This window comes from Trichomycterus rosablanca, chromosome 13, assembly GCF_030014385.1.
Source record: "Trichomycterus rosablanca isolate fTriRos1 chromosome 13, fTriRos1.hap1, whole genome shotgun sequence".
Lineage (NCBI taxonomy): Eukaryota > Metazoa > Chordata > Actinopteri > Siluriformes > Trichomycteridae > Trichomycterus > Trichomycterus rosablanca.
The window spans coordinates 17,389,126-17,412,005 of record NC_086000.1 but is presented as its reverse complement, the minus strand read 5'-3'; the positions used below and the strand labels follow the sequence as shown (position 1 = coordinate 17,412,005).

The 22,880-nt window shown below is 39.8% G+C and overlaps 1 protein-coding gene across 6 annotated transcripts in view; it reads right to left on the bottom strand.

Annotated features, from left to right (window-relative positions):
* eml5 (EMAP like 5) overlaps window positions 1–22,880 on the bottom strand; it is a 66,968-nt gene that overhangs the window by 17,991 nt on the left and 26,097 nt on the right. For all 6 annotated transcript variants that reach the window (XM_063007148.1, XM_063007153.1, XM_063007149.1 and 3 more), the window contains exons 7-21: window positions 21,356–21,557; window positions 21,120–21,257; window positions 20,535–20,791; window positions 20,201–20,413; window positions 19,937–20,104; window positions 19,453–19,559; window positions 16,648–16,766; window positions 16,339–16,525; window positions 16,040–16,145; window positions 14,452–14,545; window positions 12,808–12,908; window positions 10,832–11,025; window positions 7,216–7,327; window positions 6,962–7,089; window positions 3,354–3,495 (exon numbers count right to left, since the gene is read on the bottom strand). In XM_063007148.1, coding sequence (XP_062863218.1) covers window positions 3,354–3,495; window positions 6,962–7,089; window positions 7,216–7,327; window positions 10,832–11,025; window positions 12,808–12,908; window positions 14,452–14,545; window positions 16,040–16,145; window positions 16,339–16,525; window positions 16,648–16,766; window positions 19,453–19,559; window positions 19,937–20,104; window positions 20,201–20,413; window positions 20,535–20,791; window positions 21,120–21,257; window positions 21,356–21,557 — 2,268 coding nt within the window. The remainder of the gene's footprint in view (window positions 1–3,353; window positions 3,496–6,961; window positions 7,090–7,215; window positions 7,328–10,831; window positions 11,026–12,807; window positions 12,909–14,451; window positions 14,546–16,039; window positions 16,146–16,338; window positions 16,526–16,647; window positions 16,767–19,452; window positions 19,560–19,936; window positions 20,105–20,200; window positions 20,414–20,534; window positions 20,792–21,119; window positions 21,258–21,355; window positions 21,558–22,880) is intronic.

Below are 22,880 nucleotides of genomic sequence, written 5' to 3'. Positions count from 1 at the left end.
TATAATCAATCCATTTATTATTTCATGTTTAAACTTATGGTTAAACTGTCTGCAGTAACTGAAAGGGCTGCTACAGTTACTTAGCAACCAGTGGTCAATATTCTGATACGTGTATGGTGTAAGAATGAAATATGTCCAGTGGTGCTTGAAAGTTTGTGAACCCTTTAGAATTTTCTATATTTCTGCAAAAATATGACCTAAAACATCATCAGAAGTCCTAAAAGTAGATTAAGAGAACCCAGTTAAACAAATGAGACAAAAATATTACAGTGGGGTCAAAAAGTATTTAGTCAGCCACTGATTGTGCAAGTTCTCCTACTTAGAAAGATGAGAGAGGTCTGTAATTTTCATCATAGGTACACTTCAACTATGAGAGACAAAATGAGAAAAAAAAATCCAGGAAATCACATTGTAGGATTTTTAAAGAATTTATTTGTAAATTATGGTGGAAAATAAGTATTTGGTCAATAACAAAAGTTCAACTCAATACTTTGTAACATAACCTTTGTTGGCAATGACAGAGGTCAAGCGTTTCCTGTAAGTCTTCACCAGGTTTGCACACACTGTAGCTGGTATTTTGGCCCATTCCTCCATGCAGATCTCCTCTAGAGCAGTGATGTTTTGGGGCTGTCGCTGGGCAACACGGACTTTCAACTCCCTCCACAAATTTTCTATGTGGTTGAGGTCTGGAGACTGGCTAGGCCACTCCAGGACCTTGAAATGCTTTTTACGGAGCCACTCCTTCGTTGCCCGAGCGATGTGTTTGGGATCATTGTCATGCTGGAAGACCCAGCCACGTTCCATCTTCAATGCTCTCACTGATGGAAGGAGGTTTTGGCTTAAAATCTCATGATACATGGCCCCGTTCATTCTTCCCTTAACACGGATCAGTCGTCCTGTCCCCTTTGCAGAAAAACAGCCCCAAAGCATGATGTTTCCACCCCCATGCTTCACAGTAGGTATGGTGTTTACTCAGCATTCTTCTTCCTCCAAACACGACAAGTTGAGCAGGGGGACACGCCTGGCACTGCAGGATTTGAGTCCCTCTCGACGTAGTGTGTTACTGATGGTAGCCTTGGTACTTTGGTCCCAGCTCTCTGCAGGTCATTTATCAGGTCCCTCTGTGTAGTTCTGGGATTTTTGCTCACCATTCTCATGATCATTTTGACCCCACGGGATGAGATCTTGACCCCAAGTTCATTATCAATGGTCTTGTATGTCTTCCATTTTCTTACAATTGCTCCCACAGTTGATTTATTCACACCAACCTGCTTGCCTATTGTAGATTCACTCTTCCCAGCCTGGTGCAGGTCTACAGTTTTCTTCCTGGTGTCCTTCGACAGCTCTTTGATCTTGGTCATGGTTGACTGTTTGAGGCTGTGGACAGGTGTCTTTTATACAGATAATGATGTCAAACAGGTGCCATTAATACAGGTAACGAGTGGAGGACAGAAAAGCTTCTTAATGAAGAAGTTACAGGTCTGTGAGAGCCAGAAATCTTGCTTGTTTGTGGGTGACCAAATACTTATTTTCCACCATAATTTACAAATAAATTCTTTAAAAATCCTACAATGTGATTTCCTGGATTTTTTTTTCTCATTTTGTCTCTCATAGTTGAAGTGTACCTATGATGAAAATTACACACCTCTCTCATCTTTCTAAGTAGGAGAACTTGCACAATCAGTGGCTGACTAAATACTTTTTGACCCCACTGTATACTTGGTCATTTATTTATTGAGGAAAATGATCCAATATTACATATTTGTGAGTGGCAAAAGTATGTGAACCTCTAGGATTCGCAGTTAATTTGAAGGTGAAATTAGTCAGGTGTTTTCAATCAATGGGATGACAATCAGGTGTGAGTGGGCACCATGTTTTATTTAAAGAACAGGGATCTATCAAAGTCCGCTCTTCACAACACATGTTTGTGGTAGTGTATCATGGCACGAAAAAAGGAGGTTTCTGAGGACCTCAGAAAAAGAGTTGTTGATGCTCATCAGGCTGTAAAAGGTTACAAAACCATCTCTAAAGAGTTTGGACTCCACCAATCCACAGTCAGACAGATTGTGTACAAATGGAGGAAATTCAAGACCATTGTTACCCTCCCCAGGAGTGGTCGACCAACAAAGATCACTCCAAGAGCAAGGCGTGTAATAGTCGGCGAGGTCACAAAGGACCCCAGGGTAACTTCTAAGCAATTTGGCTAATGTTAATGTTCATGAGTCCACCATCAGGAGAACACTGAACAACAATGGTGTGCATGGCAGGGTTGCAAGGAGAAAGCCACTGCTCTCCAAAAAGAACATTGCTGCTCGTCTGCAGTTTGCTACAGATCATGTAGACAAGCCAGAAGGCTATTGGAAGAATGTTTTGTGGACGGATGAGACCAAAATAGAACTTTTTGGTTTAAATGAAAAGCGTTATGTTTGGAGAAAGGAAAACACTGCATTCCAGCATAAGAACCTTATCCCATCTGTGAAACATGGTGGTGGTAGTATCATGGTTTGGGCCTGTTTTGCTGCATTTGGGCCAGGACGGCTTGCCATCATTGATGGAACAATGAATTCTGAATTATATTAGAGAATTCTTAAGGAAAATGTCAGGACATCTGTCCATGAACTGAATCTCAAGAGAAGGTGGGTCATGCAGCAAGACAACGACCCTAAGCACACAAGTCGTTCTACAAAGAAGGGTTAAAGAAGAATAAAGTTAATGTTTTGGAATGGCCAAGTCAAAGTCCTGACCTTAATCCAAACGAAATGTTGTGGAAGGACCTGAAGCAAGCAGTTAATGTGAGGAAACCCACCAACATCCCAGAGTTGAAGCTGTTCTGTACAGAGGAATGGGCTAAAATTCCTCCAAGCCGGTGTGCAGGACTGATCAACAGTTACCGGAAACGTTCAGTGGCAGTTATTGCTGCAAAGGGGGTGTCACACCAAATACTGAAAGCAAAGGTTCACATACTTTTGCCACTCACAAATATGTAATATTGGATCATTTTCCTCAATAAATAAATGACCAAATACAATATTTTTGTCTTATTTGTTTAACTGGGTTCTCTTTATCTACTATTAGAAAAATCTGAAAATCTGATGATGTTTTTGCAGAAATATAGAAAATTCTAAAGGGTTCACAAACTTTCAAGCACCACTGTAGAAGATGATTAAAAAACTTAGATTGGGTAGTTGGAACTACATTACCCCGATAATTCTGAATTGTGGGTATGTCACTGTACTGAGCCAATGGACAATGTACCATGTACAGAACCAAATCTTTCAGAATGTACGTGAGTGTAAAGCATTAGTAGGTGTTGATTGAACTAAATATTATAAATAAAAAAATCCTGCACTTACCTTTCTTAAGTTTGCGCACAGCAAGCATGCAGTGGCTAGGTGAAAGGTCCCATATGCGCAAAGTCTTGTCATCACTCACAGTGGCACATAGCGGCAGATGAGGATGGGTGGCCAAACCCCACACCTCTGCCTCCATATGACCCTGGCCATTCAAAACACAAGTCCACTTTTACTAAACAATGCTCACTCTTGCTGCAACAGTCCCAGCCATGTTTCTCAAAACACTGCAGCATATTTGGTAGAGAGAATGTTTACAATGATGCACTCAGATTCTTGTCTAGCTGCTTGTAATTTCTAGGCTGGACTACTGCATCTCTCTTCTGGCAGGTCTTCTAGACCTCCGCAACTGATTCCAAATGTAGCCACATACTTTGTTCAAGCCAAACGCTGCCACATCACCCCACTGCTGTTCTCCCCTTACTGGCTTCCGTAGCTACAAAGCCAAAAACAGACCAACAGACCAGCCCCGCCTTACCTCGGCCCTTATCAAACCTTGTTCTGTACCATGGACCCGTCAAGACACAAGTCTGGCTCATCTTACTCCACTCATCAGAACTTAAGGAAGACAGGCATCAAGGCTCTACTTTGTACAACCACAGATGTGTTTGAACAGCTCTTTTGCTGTCTTTAAACGACGAGTAAAGGCCCACCTCTTTACTAAGTACCTAAATGGAAACTAACCCTGCACTCAATTAAGTGGTCACCACTTAGTTGTATTTTTAGACTGTTTCTGTTTGTACTAGAGTACAGAAATATTTACTGAGAAAGTACTTCTACTGTAAATGTAAATATCGCAATCTATGTTATTTTACATGCACAGAATTTACACACACAGCCTAGCCTTCAGATTCACAAATGCACTTACAAAGGCATTTGTTCATACAATAAATAAAACAACAGTCAATGCGACTAACTTGGCAAAAAGGCTGTCATTGATTTGCTGACTGAAACATTTACGACGGCTGTGTTTATCTAAAGTAGCCACCTTAATCACTAATCATTTATATGGATACACCTAAATAAAATGGGAATGGTTGGTGATATTAACTTCCTGTTTGTGGCACATTAGTATATGGGAGGGGGAAAACTTTTCAAGATGGGTGGTGACCATGGCGGCCATTTTGAAGTCGGCCATTTTGGATCCAACTTTAGTTTTTCAATGGGAAGAGGGTCATGTGACACATCAAACTTATTGAGAATTTCACAAGAAAAACAATGGTGTGCTTGGTTTTAACGTAACTTTATTCTTTCATGAGTTATTTACAAGCTTCTCTTTGTTTACAGCCATTGACATTTCGCCGAGGTTAACACGTGAGGAGCGGATAGAAATTGTGTTGATGTCTGGTGAACGCAGTACCCGGGTCATTGCAGCAGATTTCAATGCAAGACACCCTACGAGACTACCCATCTCCCATGCTACAGTTAGCAAACTGCTTGCCAAGTTTCGTGAAACTGGTTCAGTGTTGGATTTGCCAAAATGTGGACGCATGAAAACTGTCACTAATGAAGAAACATCAGTGGCTGTCCTAGCTTCATTCAGCAAGAGCCCACAGCGTAGCACTCGCCGCATGTCACTTCGGCGGATATTAGCTACTCACAAATGGCACCCTTACAAACTCCAGCTGCTGCAGCATTCCTAGATAAACAGTTTCCTGGAAAGTGGATTGGTCGTCGTGGGCCAGTTGAATGGCCCCCAAGGTCTCCCGATCTGACCCCCTTAGACTTTTATCTTTGGGGTCATCTGAAGGCAATTGTCTATGCTGTGAAGATACGAGATGTGCAGCACCTGAAACTACGGATACTGGAAGCCTGTGCTAGCATTTCTTCTGCGGTGTTGCTATCAGTGTGTGAAGAGTGGGAGAAGAGGGTTGCATTGACAATCCAACACAATGGGCAGCACTTTGAACACATTTTATAAGTGGTCAGAAACTTGTAAATAACTCATGACAGAATAAAGTTACGTTAAAACCAAGCACACCATTGTTTTTCTTGTGAAATTCTCAATAAGTTTGATGTGTCACATGACCCTCTTCCCATTAAAAAAACTAAAGTTGGATCCAAAATGGCCGACTTCAAAATGGCCGCCATGGTCACCACCCATCTTGAAAAGTTTTCCCCCTCCCATATACTAATGTGCCACAAACAGGAAGTTAATATCACCAACCATTCCCATTTTATTTAGGTGTATCCATATAAATGGCCCACCCTGTATATTTATACTGACCTAATGACAAATTGTACACTCTGGAAATTCCAGTGAAACACTTTTGGAAATGGAAATCGAGTTTACCAATTCCTAGACCAAGTGAGTAGTGAAAGCGGCTCATATATTCAGCCCAGCAGTTTTTTATTCATAATTGCAAACAAGTGACTCGTGTACTGCTGACATGGCATTCACCAGCATGTCCTCCTCATTGCACCATTCTTGCAGATATTTACTTTTACCCCTTCTTAATAAGACTGGACAAACTTGAAGCCTTTTTAATTATATAGGAAATACGGGCAATTTCATTATACAATGTTATAAAGAACCTCCTAAAATCTTATGAAAAATCTTATGGGAAATAAACAATTTTTCAAATGAACATGGATTTTAGAGAGCACAAGTAGGTAAGTGCACCTCATCAATTTTTCTATTGTACTACTTCATGCTATTAAGCTATTAAGTCTAATTTCGCTCTGCAGAATTTGAATTGAAGATTTCCCAGACTCAAAGTTATTATTAAATATAGTGCCCAGTAGGCACAGCACAAGCCATTGCGAGGCGTTCAAACTCGCAAGTTTCAATCTCAGCAGAGCCACAGACCAGGCCAGGAGTCCATACAAATAAAACTGGCCATGTTTGGAGGAGGAAAAATTGGACAAGGCCTCTTTCGCTGAAGCTGTGATATGTAATTTCTGGGACTAGTCTGGGTGGCTGTGTGAGCGTGGAATAGGGGGAGGGGTGTGGGTGGGTTTACGTGGCGCTTAGCGTGGCTCCTCATACATGATGTGGCTCTGTGTGAAAACCTAACACTAGTGGGTAATAAGAAGTGGCCGTGTGTGGTGATCCAGCTCTCCTTGATATGATAGCGGCAGCGGATTCACAAAGGGGAACTGGAAATGACTAGATTGTCAGATAATATCAGACACAAGAAACTGGCCCAACAATGTAAAATCAATACCAAACACCAAGATTACTAAAGCTAAGACTTCTTGACCTGGGCCTTTGAAAAAGGGGGTATTAATAGATAAATGTAAGTATCCAGTGATGCATGTTAGGCTACAAATGTGTGATTCTGACTGATACTGCTTGGATCATCCATCTCGACATAAGACACAAAGCCATTAGCACCCTTTTTGCATTTGCATAACTACAGTACTGTTGAGGGAGGGCTTGGTTACAGTGTGAACATCAGTATTAGAACAGTACTGATACAGTGCTGTTAAGATCTGGCATAATAAAAAAGAAGTGAAATTAGTAAAAACAAACAAACAAACAAAATCTTTAGGACATCTATCTTTCCTGTTAAAAAGTGACCAAGAATTCATCTAAAACATCAACATTTTTGTTTTTCGCCTTTTTTGGGGTGCTCCAGAGACATAAACATCTCAGCATGGCTCATTACCTGGACTAATAGTGTGATGGGTCCGGTTTTGTCCACCTCCAAAATCTCTCCATTCTTCGTTCCTACAAGTATGTGTCCATGACCCAGAGATATGGCACGGATTGAGGGGTTGTCTTCTAACAATAATCCTTCACAGAGAAGATTGACCATGAGAAACATTGCATTTAGTTTAAGCTACAAGGTAAACCCTATCATGTTCTGTATCTGGTTACGTTTTCTGGATCATAAGTGTGAAGGATGAGACACTGACTCACCTTTGGAGCCTGGAGCAAGTACAGATCTCTTTATGGCATATGTCTTGAGGCACCTTTCAAATGTATCATCCCACAAGGCAACTATGCCATCCTTTCCACCAGTCACAAAGCCCTACAGGAAGAGTGGAAGCATCAATCACAGCTAGGGCTGTCGCGCTAACCGCAATTTTGAAATATCGCGGTATAGATCAGCCAACCGCAGGGCATGCCAAGCAACCGCAACACCGCAATGTTCACGGTTTTTTTTTTTTGTTGCAAAGTCCATCTTGTTTTTCGCTTACATTCGGGCGTAATAAATGTTAAATAAGTTCATAATGAAAATGAGCTAACAGCGTCATTTTCCCGCAACCTGTTCGCATCCGTTGCTGCTGAGTGTCAGGCTTTGTGTTTTAAAATGGAAACAATGGCAACATTAATTATAGGCAAGTTTATTAATGATCAAATTGAGTTCACACTCAATAAAATACTTGTAATTTAGACTATATTCAAACAGCCTTGGCGTACTAAAACACTTAATGACGGTTAATATGGCATTGCAGCCTGCAAATATTCTCTTGCTCGCTTGCTGGAATGATTTAAATGTATTTTTTCGTTGAATAAAAATTTATTGAAACGAATAATAACTTGAAATGTAGTATATATTGTTATGTTAATTATACCTACTAAATAGATGGTTAATAGTGGCGCGACAACCAGGCTAGATTTGCTCTGCGCTCTAAAGTCGCATGCAGGTACAGTACCCGTGTATTAGTGCAACGAGCACACAAGCGTTTCGCAAGTGTAATGCGCATTTATGAAATATCGGCAGAAAAAAAGCGGAAAATGTCACGTTTCCATCAACTACAGTTATGCGAAAAAACCTTTACATGACGTGAGAGACGTCAGGCAGAACGAGCAATGGCCCGTCTAATGTGGGTTCAAATCTCCGTGCCACGGCGACATTCACCTCGCATCTGGGAACGTAAACAAACTAAACAATTTGGGGAGCACATTGTGCAGAACCATTTTTCAAACGAGCTTTGGATCTAGAATTTCAGAATGTCAAAATCAGCCTTTGATGAGCTATGCACCATGATCGGGTCATCTGTAGAGCCAAAAGTTTACAGTCACCGGCCACCTGTGCCAACTACTCACTGTAGTGTATACGCTGTATGCCAAGCAATAACATAAAAACTAATGAAACATTACGTCGTATTACCAAATGCGCAGGAGGCAGAAGAAATAGCACAGCGTAATTATGCAGCGCACCACATACCACAGGTGTACGGTGCACTGGATGGTACACACATTCCAATCCTCCCTCCAGCAGTCGGGTACAGGGACTATGTAAATCGGGATGGCCATCGATTGTTTTACAGGCACTTGTGGATGACCAGTTGTTGATTCGTGATGTATGTGTTGGCTCGCACATGAGCCCGGCAGCGCACATGAGCCATTAGTCTTTAAAACATCGCACCTTTTCAGGTACACTACACACCAGTGGTGATTTCTCTAAGACTGCAAGGGAAGCTCAGCTTCCCCTAAAATGTCAAAAATTAAATGGTCAAATATGTACAGTTGTGTTAACATTTCATTGACTACAAATGCGTTAGAACACGTTCATCTCGAAGACGAGTTCGTTCAGAATCCGCTACTTATCATACTTTCCCTTAGCGTCAATGCATTTGCCCGCAGAAGCTGAGCGTCTCTTCACTTCTATGGGGCTGCATGTTTTTTTTTTTTAATTGCTTCGAAACTCGCCGGTCATTGGATAAATGCCGTGATTTTGTCCCGCCCCCGGACGCTGAGCATCTCTGGGGGTGAATGGAGCTGTGGGCGGGTCTGGACGCTGAGCTTCTGCAAGATGATTGGAGGATCAGTCGAAAGGCTGAATCCCGTTTTGATTGACAGCTATCACTGGGAGCTTCAGTCCCATTGCGGATTTTGCGAGTGAAGTCGAAAGACAAACTGCAACCCATTTCAGGACATTTTCTTGAAAAGGAACGGAGGGCAGAATTTATGTATAAATAAATTGACAAATTTTACAATGTAAGCCGACAATGAGCTTCCCCTCTTTGAAAGACCAGCAGCCGCCACTGCTACACACGTTAATATATACACGCGTGTGTGTGTGATTTAGAGCTTGAAACGTCATCGTTTATTCGCAAAACCCGTTTCCATCCCCTTTTTTCGCATTTCGGCGATGCGATATTCTAACTTTTCCACCTCGTTCAAGCGTGAAAACTTTTTTTGCGATATTTGGGTCTTTTTGCGAATTTTTAGCTTTTCCATCCAGGTTTTTTAATGCGCATTTTTAAAATTCGCAAAAAGTTGGTGGATGGAAAACCGTCTTCAGATCCTCTCTGGAACCACATCAGGTGAACATGTTTTTTTAGCGTGCATGATAACGCAGGTTTAAGGTCTTACAGACTTTATTCTTTATTCTATTTTTTTTATCATATTTTGATTAGATGTGCATTTAAAATATTTAGCCTAAACATTTGTTTTTCGTTTCACAGTGTATATCTAGCCTAGGCTAGAAGCTAAATTTAAACCTTTTTTAATAGAGAAAAGACGCGCATCCCTGCTCTGTTCTGTATTTAACAATAAACACGCATTTGATTTGTCTTAAAGCTGTCTCATCTTTGTCATTATAAAGCAATAATATACTGAATCCTTCATGACCTAGTTACCTGCTCGCTCTCCCTTTTAGTTATGCTGTAATAATTAGGGCTGCCGGAGTCTAAAACTCTCTGTAAAACTGTTTGTCAACCAGCATTGTACATTATTGACTACATTCTCTGTTGTTTTACCCCGAGGGCATTCTGATGGAAACCTGTTTACCCGCCGAGGTTAAGGATTGAAGTCGAGACTGCCGGGACAACGATGCTGCTCCTGTCAGATGTGACGGGTCTGGAGTAATTGCAACGACAAGAAATCACTACAGACTTTATTGAAGACTAGAGCGGATAACAACTCTATTATTATTTAATTGTTTATTTATCTATTTATTACCAGTTATGACTTTTAGATCATTTAATTCTGTGTTTGTATGATTTGTGTAAATCGTGTATTTATTTAAAGTATCCTCCAGGCCACCCATGAAGGATGGGCCCTGCTGAGTCTGGTTCCTCTCAAGGTTTCTTCCTGTAATTTTCAGGGAGTTTTTCCTTGCCACAGTCGCCCTCGGCTTGCTCAACAGGGGTTTTTGTATCTGTTGGTCCTGGATTTTGTAAAGTTGCTTTGAGACAATGTCTATTGTAAAAAGCGCTATATAAATAAAGTTGACTTGACTTGAATCGTAGCCTAACAATAAAGCTTGTTTATATAGCTCTAAAATCCAGATAAATTAAATAATTTTCCAAAAAAAAAAAAAATTGGCGATATTACCGCATACCGCGGTGTTGAGCCACGCTGAATACCGCATGGGGAAATTATTTCACCGCGACAGCCCTAATCACAGCTATTGTGCTAATAAAATAGAACAGAACCTGTTCGGTTGTTTTTAAGCTTTAAGAGTTCCACTTTAACACTGATGATTAGCATTCAGGCTATCATCTCTCTCTCTCTCTCTCTCTCTCTCTCCATCTATCCCACTTTCTCTTTATGTCTCTCTCCCTCAGTGTCTCTCATGTACCTTTTCCAGCGCATGCATGCTGAAGACTGGTCCATCATGAGCTTTGACAGTCTTCATCAGAAACATGTCTCTCCATATGCAGATGTCACCAGTGCTCGTCCCAGAGAACACCATCTCCTCCGTCCAGCCATAAACTGCACACATCATGGTCTCAGTCCTCCCCATGTTTCCCTTCTTTCCTATCAGACCTCCACCTGTACAAGCACAGAACAAGCATGATCATAAAAAATATAAAATGAATAAATAATATACTACAAATAACTTTCAAATAATTACTCTGGATGCTGGATAACTCCAGAAAATAACTGAACTATTCTGAACTTCATCTGCATCAGGCAGGTTGATCACACCAATAACTCGTAAGCCTAACTCTTCCTTACAGATGTGTGCAGTGTTTCTTACATTTACTTTGACTTTTATTTAATTGCAGACAGTTTGAACCCAAAATATTTCATGTTTTGTCTGCTCAACCTAATTTCATTTGTTAATATACATTTTCATTTTCAAGTATCAAATTTAATTTGCAAAATATGTACCACAAGGCTTAACCCTGGGACTTGTTCTGCTTACACTTAAAACAGATAAAACCTTTTTTTCTGTAAGTAGACGTAAAGTTCATCTGTTTGCTGATAAAACTATCTAATACTGTACTGCAGATACAGTGCATTTTGTTTTTGCACTCAACAACCATATATTATTTCCTAATGCAAAGAAAAAGCACATTCATGTTAATTAGCAGTAAAAAAAAATCTCATCATCTCTACCAAGAGTGGTACGAATATTAAAAATGTATCATCTTGACATTTTAAATCATGACAAAATAACTTTTACATATCATGTGTCTGAAAATGGTTTCTTTATTGGAATAAAACATGCTTCCTTTTGTATTGTAGAAAGGTGTTTATTGGGACAACTTTCCTCTCGGTCTCTTGGATTCTGTTTATCCCTCTGTAGTAAGATTTATTACGAGTAATAATTAGAGTTCTATGTAGGTTGTAAAGATGAGTGTTTCTCTCTCTCTTTAAGGCTTATGCTCTTGAGTGGCCCAGCAGTAAATTGTGTTAGCCTGCCACTCTTGGGATCCAGGGTTCGAATCCCTAGTGGCTGGTTAGACCTCTACATGCAAACATAATTGGCTATGTGGCTAAGGCCCCGTGATGGACTGGTATCCTGTCTGGGGTGTGTTACTGCATTGTGCCTTGTGATTCAAAGCTGTGCCGACCGTGACCCTGTTCATTTTTTTTACCGTCTTTTATTACGGGCTGTACATAACATGCTCAAATTACTGAACTACGTTGCAGGTGCCGGCTTGAATAAAACAAGATAATATATATGCAGAGCAATTTTATTTCACTTCTGTCACTTAGTAATAGTTTCATTTGTTTTAAATTGAAATTGGTTGTTTAATATAAACGGTGAGTAAAGTGGAAATAATAAACTTTCTTATATGTGTTACCCGCAGCCTAGGTTTTTTTTTTATTGATCCTAATTTATTTTTTACTCAAACATATTGTAAATAAGGGCTCTACCTCAGTGTATTTCTGGGTTAAAATGAATTGAAGTAAAAAAACACAAAGGGTTGCTGGACAGCTTGAAGTTATACATATTAATGCAAGCACAAAAAGTCCTCAGTGCCTTATGTTTCACCTAAACATGTATGTTTAACAAGATTTTTTCATATCTCTCTGTATCATTGTAACAGCAATAGTATAATATACCTGCATATTTGAAACATTCATTGACAGCTTCTAAATTTCTAATATAATTAAGTTCTAAACGAAGAGGTTATGTCTTTTGTTCTTTTGGTGCATAAAGATGTGTCTGAACAATAGATTGTGATAATCACACACATCCCACAGATGCATTAAATAAAAATGTAGTGGATAAAACACCCATTTTCTTTTAATACAGCAATTACTGAAATGATAAAACTCCCTTCCCATCATTTAATGTGGAGTAAATGTTAATGGTCTTACCTGCTTTATGCCAAAACTTTATGTGCTTTACTCCAGCAGTGATGAGCTTGTCAGGCATATATGGATTAATTTTAACCACAAATATTTTTTCTTTGCTTCCACTGTAGCAATGAAAAGAAAAAAACGTAATCAGGGAGGTGGGACATGTCAAAAAATTCACCACACCATCACAGCCTGAACCAGTCACACAAGTTGATTAGATCAGACATCTTAAGTTGTTGGCGAGCCTGTGCCTACTGTATCCTATGGATTCTTGTTCTAGGTTGGCAAGAGTGGAACCAGAGATCTTCTGCACTTGACGTGTTTTTGTGTTCTGCTCACTGGATGTTTTTCGTTTCTTCTTCTCTAGAACCTTCTGTTTAACTCTCAAAACTATTCAGAACCTAAACTGTTCAGAAACCTCAGCAGTTTCTGACATACTAAAACCAGCCTCTATCATTTCTCTCTATCATTTATCATTTCTCTATCATTTTATGCACTGCGCTGCTGCCACATGATTGGCTGATTGGATAATTCCAAAAATAAGTGTCCAGACGCTCCTATCAAATTCCCAGGGTGTGTATTTTTTACTCTTTTTTTAACTATAGAGACAATTTAAAGTATAAGAATCAGTTCTGTAGGGACTGACTCACAATATTAATATTACGCCCTTTTAGGTGTCAGCTTAAAAAGCCACCAAATGAAGCAGCTTGCTGTCATAACAGAGATGAGTAAAAGTATAACAAGCTAAAACCTGGCTGTAATTGAGCTGTCTGCTGTACCATTTTTATTTGTTGTCTCACACTCTGCATCAGGCTTGTCACAGACTAGCAAAGCACTAAGCAATAGCTGCACTGCCAGTGTCTATTTTCATCCATCCGCCTCTCAACCCTCAGCCCAGGCCAAACAAGCACTTTAATTCTGAGCTCAGACACCACCAGGCTGATACAACATTCCTAGCAAAACATGTAAACTGTTACTGAACACATTACATAAAATCATTAACAGCGCAGACTTCGCATAGACATTTTTCAAGCACAACTGACAGGTTAAATATATGTTTGACTGACCTATAATTAAAGAAATAAAGAAAGTAGAGTGTAAATCAGGCAGGATGAATAGCGGGTTATTTCATGTAATAATGGTTCATGCATAAGTACTTATCAGCTCTCATTATTCATCATGTGAGAGAGAGAACAGACGATGGCACAGCAAGTTAACCAGCCAACTGCTGCATTAATAACCATGCCTGAATGAGACAGAGCTAATCGCATTAGGTTTCGCCAGATGTAGCTTCAGGCAGTTCTTTAGAAAAGATAGATGGAGAAATGCACATAATCAATGCAGCGCCACCGTAAATTACTGAACAAGATGTAAGGGTTTTTAAAGAATAAAACAAAGCAAAAGGTTAAGCACTTTTGTGGCCAAAAGTTTGTGGACAACCACTATCTGAACATCACAGCCAAAATGAAAGGATTTTTTGTGAAAGCTTCCATTGTCTGAAAAGACTTTCCACTAGATCAGAGGTAGTTAAATCACAGTTCTAAAGGTCCAGGTCCTACAGATTCCCAGTCATAACAGATTTGTTTTTATTTAAAGACAGTAGCTAGTGCTTAAAAAAATGATGCCTTGATGAACTGACCACATTCATTTAAATGAACTTACCGAAAAGCTGAGAGTTTTTCTCCTTTCCTCCAGTCCCAGAGCACAATGGTGTGATTGTCATCAAGACCAACAGATGCTAGTCGCTTTCCATCCGCTACAGACACAACACACAACGTATCAGTAACCAGTAGCCGTGTAGTTTATAAAGTAATCTCAGACTTGTTATCATGTGCCTGTTATAGCAAGTTGTCACCAGAAATGCATTGTGACTGTAACTAAAGGTGTGGAAAAATGTCATATTCTGTGACATTCCTGATTAAAATGAAATCATATGGTTTAAACATGACACGCCTAGCTGAATAATTAGATACACATGCTTAAGTGACAGCCGTGGAGACAATGTTTTTCTCTCAGCCTTTAGACCAGACATTCTCCTCCTCCAGCGTACTCGGAGTCTTCTGCTATTTTCAGCCAGCAGACAGACAGCAGAGAGCTCACACTCTAACAGAGATGCAGGGGTGCATAGCTTGTTTTAAGCTAAAGTAGATCACCTACAGTAACAGTATTTCTTAAAAATTGGGTTTACAAGGACACCATCCAATACAACATCCTCCAACTATTTTTAAATTAACCGTTAATAGTCTCACCAAGAATATAATGTTACAAAATTATTTCTTTGCATTTCTTAGTTTTCTGGGACTATACCAACAACAAACAATATGTTTTTACTAGTGCACACAGCATTTTTTTAATAAGCCTCTACCAAAGAGTTAAAATGATCACAAAAATAATGCAACTTTCATGGATGATTTTTCAGCTGCTAGCTTCACAGTGACATATAGGTTAGAAAGGCTGTTTTCTTAAAATCATCCATCAATATTTCTGAGTTTAACACGTCAACCGAGGAGTAAGTACGACCCAAACAAGATTATTTAAATACAGCTTTTTTTTTTCTTTTTTTTTTACATATTTAGACTCAAAGTAAGCTCAACCAAATGATTAAGCAGACCATTAAAGGGTTAAAGACCTCTTTAATTTGTTGACTATGTACCAACGCCTGACAATGGGTCAAATTCTGTTTTTAAAAATAATATAACTTGATATAAGCAAGCACCAATTAAAAATTATGCAGTCACAAAGGTGTTGAGAAAAATGAAGAAAAGGATAGTCAAGACTAGCAGCTCTAATCCAGAAATGCACAATATCAAGCACAAAAATCAGTTTTCCAGCACACCTTTTAATTTGTAGACCAAAAAATATACTTTTATGCAGACCTTTATACATTCCTGTTTACATTCCATTGTTGATTTTTAGGGTAAAACACATCTCCTACAGGAAACCAAGGTAAATACAGCATTTTAAAAATAAATCACCACTAAAGTGTCAGGTGAAGCCTTGCACCTGCAGTAAACCCAATTTGCAGGATGCTTAACCAAGGGAGAACAATACTGTGGCTAAAAAGCCACAAGCAAAAAGAGTAATTAAAAACTATAAAAGGCTGAAAAACAAAAAAACATTTGCAGCATACAACGGAGAAAGTAGATAGAAAATGAATAAAACAGAACTGAAAACTGATCGTCAGAATACGGCTTAGAGCGCCTGCAACAACCATTTTCTCAAACTATGTATGACAATTGCTGCACAGTACCTGAAAAGTCAAGTGCACACACTCCAAATTGGTGGCAACCTTTAAGAACTGAGAGGGGCTTTAAAAACTCAGTTTCCCAGATGTGTATGGAGGAGTCTCTTCCCACCTGTTTAGAACAGAAGTAAAATGTGCATGAACTGAAATGATTTTAAGACTAAAAACAACCGAAAGGCTGCACTCAGATGAACAATGACTAATTAGCCTAAGCAAACAGCTTTATGGAGGGGGGAATAGAAATGATGAAGCATGAATAAATTAGCTTTTTCCTCAGGGTTTAATAAAAATAAACATGAGCATACTTGGCCTGTAGCTACGTAATCTTTAATGGGGTGGATAGCCAGACAGAGGATGTCATCATCATGGCCCAGGTAAAAGCGTTGAGTGTTCTGCTGTCTGTTATAAACCACCCCCACAGCAGCCACATGGTAGACAATCTCTCCGGTCTGAGTGTAGAACAAATTGCTCCTGCAGTCGGAGCCTCTGTAACTGAAAAGCACCAATCAAGCAACAATGTAAATTGACAGTGGGCCATTGCATCAAGTGTAAACATTAAAAAGGCATAAGGGATTGTGAAATTCAGTGGCAGAGGTGATTGAGCTTGATCTTACCCATGGACAAAGTGTAACCTTAAGCCACTAGCTGGAGGTCTCTCCCTCTTTTTCAAAGCTGCCACTTGATACTTATCCTTGTACTGCTGTTTAAGCTGAGGTAGATCTTCCTTGTAAACCTGGGCAGAAATATATGCACACTTTGAGCCATACATACAACTCAACAAATATGTAATAATTATTTGAGATAAATGGATTTATGTATTGTGTACTAATAAAAAGTGTTTTCTCCATGACTGCAACCCAAACCACAATGCTTCCTTCACCATGCTTTACAACTAGGATAAGGTTGTAGTGGTAACACACAGTGCTGAAACATTTTCCCTGATCTCCCTGTTTGTGTTCATGTCTGATTCCCACACCCTGTCTCCACCCACTGCTTAATATCCATGCTCCTGCTTATTATCCATACCTGTTTCCCATTGTCTCTGTAATTAGTGTGTCTAAATACACCTCTGTTTGTCCTTTGTTCTGGGCCGAGTATTGCAGTTTCTAGGTTCTAAAGCATTTCCATTTAAAGTTCTGGTTTCTTGTATTTAATACAATGTTTTCTGTTTTCCGATTCTAATTCCAGTTAAAGTTTCTATTCCTGGTCCTAGTCCTGTTATCCTATAATCATTTCATGATCCTGATTCATGCCCTGGTTATGTGTTTCCTGCTGTACTGATCTCCTGTACTCAACCCTTACTTATGAATTTTGAGTATGGATTTTGCCAAAATAAAAAGAGTTCTAATTGTATGCACGTGCCCTGTCTCCTCTGTCCACCCAACAATACCTTTGCATTTCCATTGACAGCATTTTATTGTGTTTTTACTTGTACAGTGGTGTCAAAAAGTATTTAGTCAGCCACTGATTGTGCAGAAAGAAAAAAAAACCAGGAAATCACATTGTAGGATTTTTAAAGAATTTATTTGTAAATTATGGTGGAAAATAAGTATTTGGTCAATAACAAAAGTTCAACTCAATACTTTGTAACATAACCTTTGTTGGCAATGACAGAGGTCAAACGTTTCCTGTAAGTCTTCACCAGGTTTGCACACACTGTAGCTGGTATTTTGGCCCATTCCTCCATGCAGATCTCCTCTAGAGCAGTGATGTTTTGGGGCTGTGCAACACAGACTCCACAAATTTTCTATGGGGTTGAGGTCTGTAGACTGGCTAGGCCACTACAGGACCTTGAAATGCTTTTTACGGAGCCACTCCTTCGTTGCCCGAGCGGTGTGTTTGGGATCATTGTCATGCTGGAAGACCCAGCCACGTTCCATCTTCAATGCTCTCACTGATGGAAGGAGGTTTTGGCTTAAAATCTCACGATACATGGCCCCGTTCATTCTTCCCTTAACACGGATCAGTCGTCCTGTCCCCTTTGCAGAAAAACAGCCCCAAAGCATGATGTTTCCACCCCCATGCTTCACAGTAGGTATGGTGTTCTTGGGTTCTTCTTCTTCCTCCAAACACGACGAGTTGAGTTTTTACCAAAAAGTTCCATTTAGGTTTCATCTGACCACATGATATTCTCCCAATCCTCTTCTGGATCATCCATATGCTCTCTGGCAAACTTCAGACGGGCCTGGACATGTACTGGCTTAAGCAGGGGGACACGCCTGGCACTGCAGGATTTGAGTCCCTCTCGGCGTAGTGTGTTACTGATGGTAGCCTTTGTTACTTTGGTCCCAGCTCTCTGCAAGTCATTCATCAGGTCCCTCTGTGTAGTTCTGGGATTTTTGCTCACCGTTCTCATGATCATTTTGACCCCACGGGATGAGTTCTTGACCCCAAGGGAGATTATCAATGGTCTTGTATGTCTTCCATTTTCTTACAATTGCTCCCACAGTTGATTTATTCACACCAACCTGCTTGCCTATTGTAGATTCACTCTTCCCAGCCTGGTGCAGGTCTACAATTTTCTTCCTGGTGTCCTTCGACAGCTCTTTGGTCTTGGCCATGGTTGAGTTTGGAGTCTGACTGTTTGAGGCTGTGGACAGGTGTCTTTTATACAGATAACGAGGTCAAACAGGTGCCATTAATACAGGTAACGAGTGGAGGACAGAAGAGCTTCTTAAAGAAGAAGTTACAGGTCTGTGAGAGCCAGAAATCTTGCTTGTTTGTTATTGACCAAATACTTATTTTCCACCATAATTTACAAATAAATTCTTTAAAAATCCTACAATGTGATTTCCTGGATTTTTTTTTCTCATTTTGTCTCTCATAGTTGAAGTGTACCTATGATGAAAATTACAGACCTCTCTCATCTTTCTAAGAAGGAGAACCTGCACAATCAGTGGCTGACTAAACACTTTTTGACCCCACTGTATGTTCTCTATAACCCACACGTCTAATCTTATTTCATTTACAAGAACACCTGGCACCATAAATTTAAGCCAAAACTAAGATTAAGTACCAGCTACACTGCACCCTGCTAAAGATATTACACCCTGTAGTGAAATAAGATATTCCCTAAATTGGAGTTTTGAGATGGAAATAGGGGGAAAAATCTACCCTCAAATGGGAAAGGTAAACCAGCAAACCCCTAGGGAGTTGCTAAATGTCTTCACTCATTTCTTTATATACCTACAGCTTCTAAAAATGAACACATTCTACTTAAAATAATGAGAATTTTTCAATATGACGACTTGGGTGACAAATAGACAGCACTTAATGACCAATAAATCAAGAACAACAAAAAGAAATCTGGATTATTCAAATGTTCAAAACATTTTATGAATACAACACCTGGTGATTAAGGCATGTCATTAGTTCTGTTTTTAAAGCAAGGTGAGTTTTACAAAAAAGGCTTTACATACCTGCCGTCGGTATGTAAGCTGCGTTTCCTGCTCAATTTCCGAGTCCAATTCAGGCACATCTGAGTGATCAGAATCTGATTCCTCGCTGTTCGAGTCTGCCAACATCTCTGTGAAATTAGTGGGGAAAAAATCAGCTGCAAACATGGGAGGTCCAGAGCAACCTATACATCTTTTAAATCTGAATATTGGCCCACTTTGCAGTCTCATTAGTCAAGCTCATAGTCAGATATGCTGATGCTGAGAAACAGCACGGCTAAGATGAGCTGGAAAAGTTTCATTAGAAATCTTAACTGCTGTGCATTGTACTGTGCTGCCAAATGTGCAAAAAGCAAGTATGCATCCTGCATTTTGTTAATTGCAAAGGAGAGCTTTAGCTGATTAGGTCATTAAATCCTGTAAAGCTCTCAGTCAAACCCTGCAGACATGAATTCAATAGCAGTTTGGCAATTGCACAATTCTGTAATGCTTAGTTATTAAACTGTACCTTGTGCGGCTATATGGTGAGTATCTTTCGACTTCCGTTCAGGTACAAATTTCCACTGAAAGACTGAATGGTCAGTTCCACCAGTAGTTATCACCCACTGATAATCATGTGACCACCTTACATTGGTTATATGTGCAGAGTGTCCTAAATATTTTTTGAATTTTGCACCTAAAAAGTAACAAAAAAGCATTCATTATTACACAAGGAAACAGACCACCACCAACAAACCAAAGACATCTACAAAGTCCAATTAAAAATACAAACCTTTTCTTATGCACGGATATCGTAACAATTTAACTAATCCATAATCATCTGCTGTAACTAAAACTTGATTAGAGAAGTTGGCGTCTACGGAGTTGATGTCGTTGATGTCTGAGTATTTTGGCCAGATCCCGTTCACTTCTGGACCAAGAACGCACGTCCATGAGGACCACTGGACCAACTTCAGCTCTTCTCTGTTAGTCACCTCCTTCCCCGCTAATCAAAGAGCAGACTAGACGTTACTAGACATATTTTGACATCAATTATTAACAATTAAAGTCAATAGGGATCCTGTCTGGAAAACACTAAAGCTGTAAATAAAATCTGCTAATCTTACTGGGCATTCTGTAGAAGAGTCTCTTGCCACTGCCATCATTGGTCTGCAGGTACTTGCTGTCAGTGGACCAGTCCATGTGTGTGATGAAGCTGGTGGAGCCGACACACTCGCCCACTTTCTTATAGCGCTGAACCACACCGTAGATATCTACTGAACTGTCATTGGAGCCCACAGCCAGGTGAGCTCCATCAGGAGCGTACTTCAGCTCATGAATGGCCTCCTTACGGTCCTTGATATGCACCACCTCGGTCATGTCCCTTTAAAAATGGTTTTAAAGTTGATTTTACAGATTTCAATTTATAAGTAGATGCTACATTTATATAAATTAAATACTTTAAATGGCCAAGTGTTTGGATAGTTCAATATGAATAAACTTGCCTTAATATAGATTGTGAATGTGAGTCCAGCTTAGGACTCCAACCCCCAGAACTAAGGCACTGTTGTTACCAGCAACATGGCTTTTACATTACACCGCACAAGCTCACCGAACTTTAAGCACATATTCCCGCGCCCACCTCAATTTAGTAGGGCCCTAGTTATAGCAAATTATTATTCTTACATGACGGGTTCATATACATAACCCACCTGACTCTCAGCACAGTAAAGGATCCGTCCTTCATTCCCAGTGTCAGGTGGATGCCATCGGGGCTTACTGCTGCACAGCGGATGGGCTCCTCCATGTTACAGCGGGCTATCAATGCATGGTCCACAAGGCTCCAGATACTATGTAACACAACCATAAAATTATTTAATGAATTCACTGTTCTTTATACAACAGACTGTATACAACTGTATTCATGCACATAAAGTGAGCCAGGTACCGGACAGATCTGTCATCACTACCAGTTATGGCAAGTGGTTTGGTAGGGTGCACAGCCAGAGCCCAGAGCTCGCCCTCACAATGGCCCTGCATGATAAGGAAGGGCTTAGTTCGGTCATGCACCACCACCTCAAAAATCTCACTGTCCTGAGTGCCCACCAGGATGTGGTCTCCTCTCCAGCACACACTGCGCACAGACAAGCCTAGACCACAGACAGACATACCACAAGCAATTAGCACTTTTAGTTATTCGTGGCAGCACTTATGTCATTAAGGGAGAGAGTTAGTGTAGACAAATGGAAATGATTTCACAGGATTGAAGAAGCACACAGGATAGGGGAACTGGATGTACTGGAAGCTTGCTTATACAACCCCTGGCAAAAATTATGGAATCACCACTCTTGGAAGATGTTCTTTCAATTGTTTAATTTTGTAGAAAAAAAAGAAATCACAGACATGCCACAAAACTATCATTTCTCAAACTGTCAACCCTCTGGCATTAAGAAACAATAAAAAAAGAAACAAATATAATAGTTGTGGTCAGTCACAATTGCTTTTTTTTAGATCAAGTAGAGGAAAAAAATATGGAATCACTCAAATCTGAGGAAAAAATTATGGAATCATTAGAAAACACTGCACCATTATTACTTTGTTGCACCACCTCTGGCTTTTATAATGGTTTAAACTCTCTGAGGCATGGAGTTAACTAATGACAAACAGTATTCTTCATCAATCTGCCTTCAACTGTCTCTTGCTGTTGCCAGATCAGCTTTGCAGGTTGGAACCTTGTCATTGACCATTTTCTTCAATTTCCACCAGAGATTTTCAAATGGATTGAGATCCGGACTATTTGCAGGCCATGCCATTGACATTATATGTTTTCTTGAAGGAAAGTTTTCACGTCCTTTGCCCTATGGCAAGATGCATTATCATCTTGAAAAATGAAGTCATCATCACCAAACATCCTTTCAACTGATGGAATAAGAAAAGCGTCCAAAATTTCAATGTGGACTTTGGCATTTATTGAAGACCATCTCCCCTGTGCCTTTACCCGACATGCAGGCCCATATCATCAACAACTGTGGAAATTAACATGTTTTCTTTAGGCAGTTATCTTCATAAATTTCATTGGACAGACACCAAACAAAAGTTCCAGCATCATCACCTTGCCCAATGCAGATTCGCGATTCATCACTGAAGATCACTTTTATCCAGTCACCCACAGTCCACGATTGCTTTTCTTTAGCCTACTTTAACCTTGTTCTTTTCTTTTTAGGTGTTAATAATGGCTTTTGTTTGGCTTTTCTGTATGTAAATCCCATTTCTTTTAGGTGATTTCTTACAGTTCAGTCACAGACATTGACTCCACTTTCCGGCCACTTGTTTCTCATTTGTTTTGTTGTGCATTTTCTGTTTTCAAGACATATTGCTTTAAGTTTTCTATCTTGATGCTTTGATGTCTTACTTGGTCTACCAGTATGCTTCCCTTTTACAACCTTTCCATTTTGTTTGTACTTGGTCCAGAT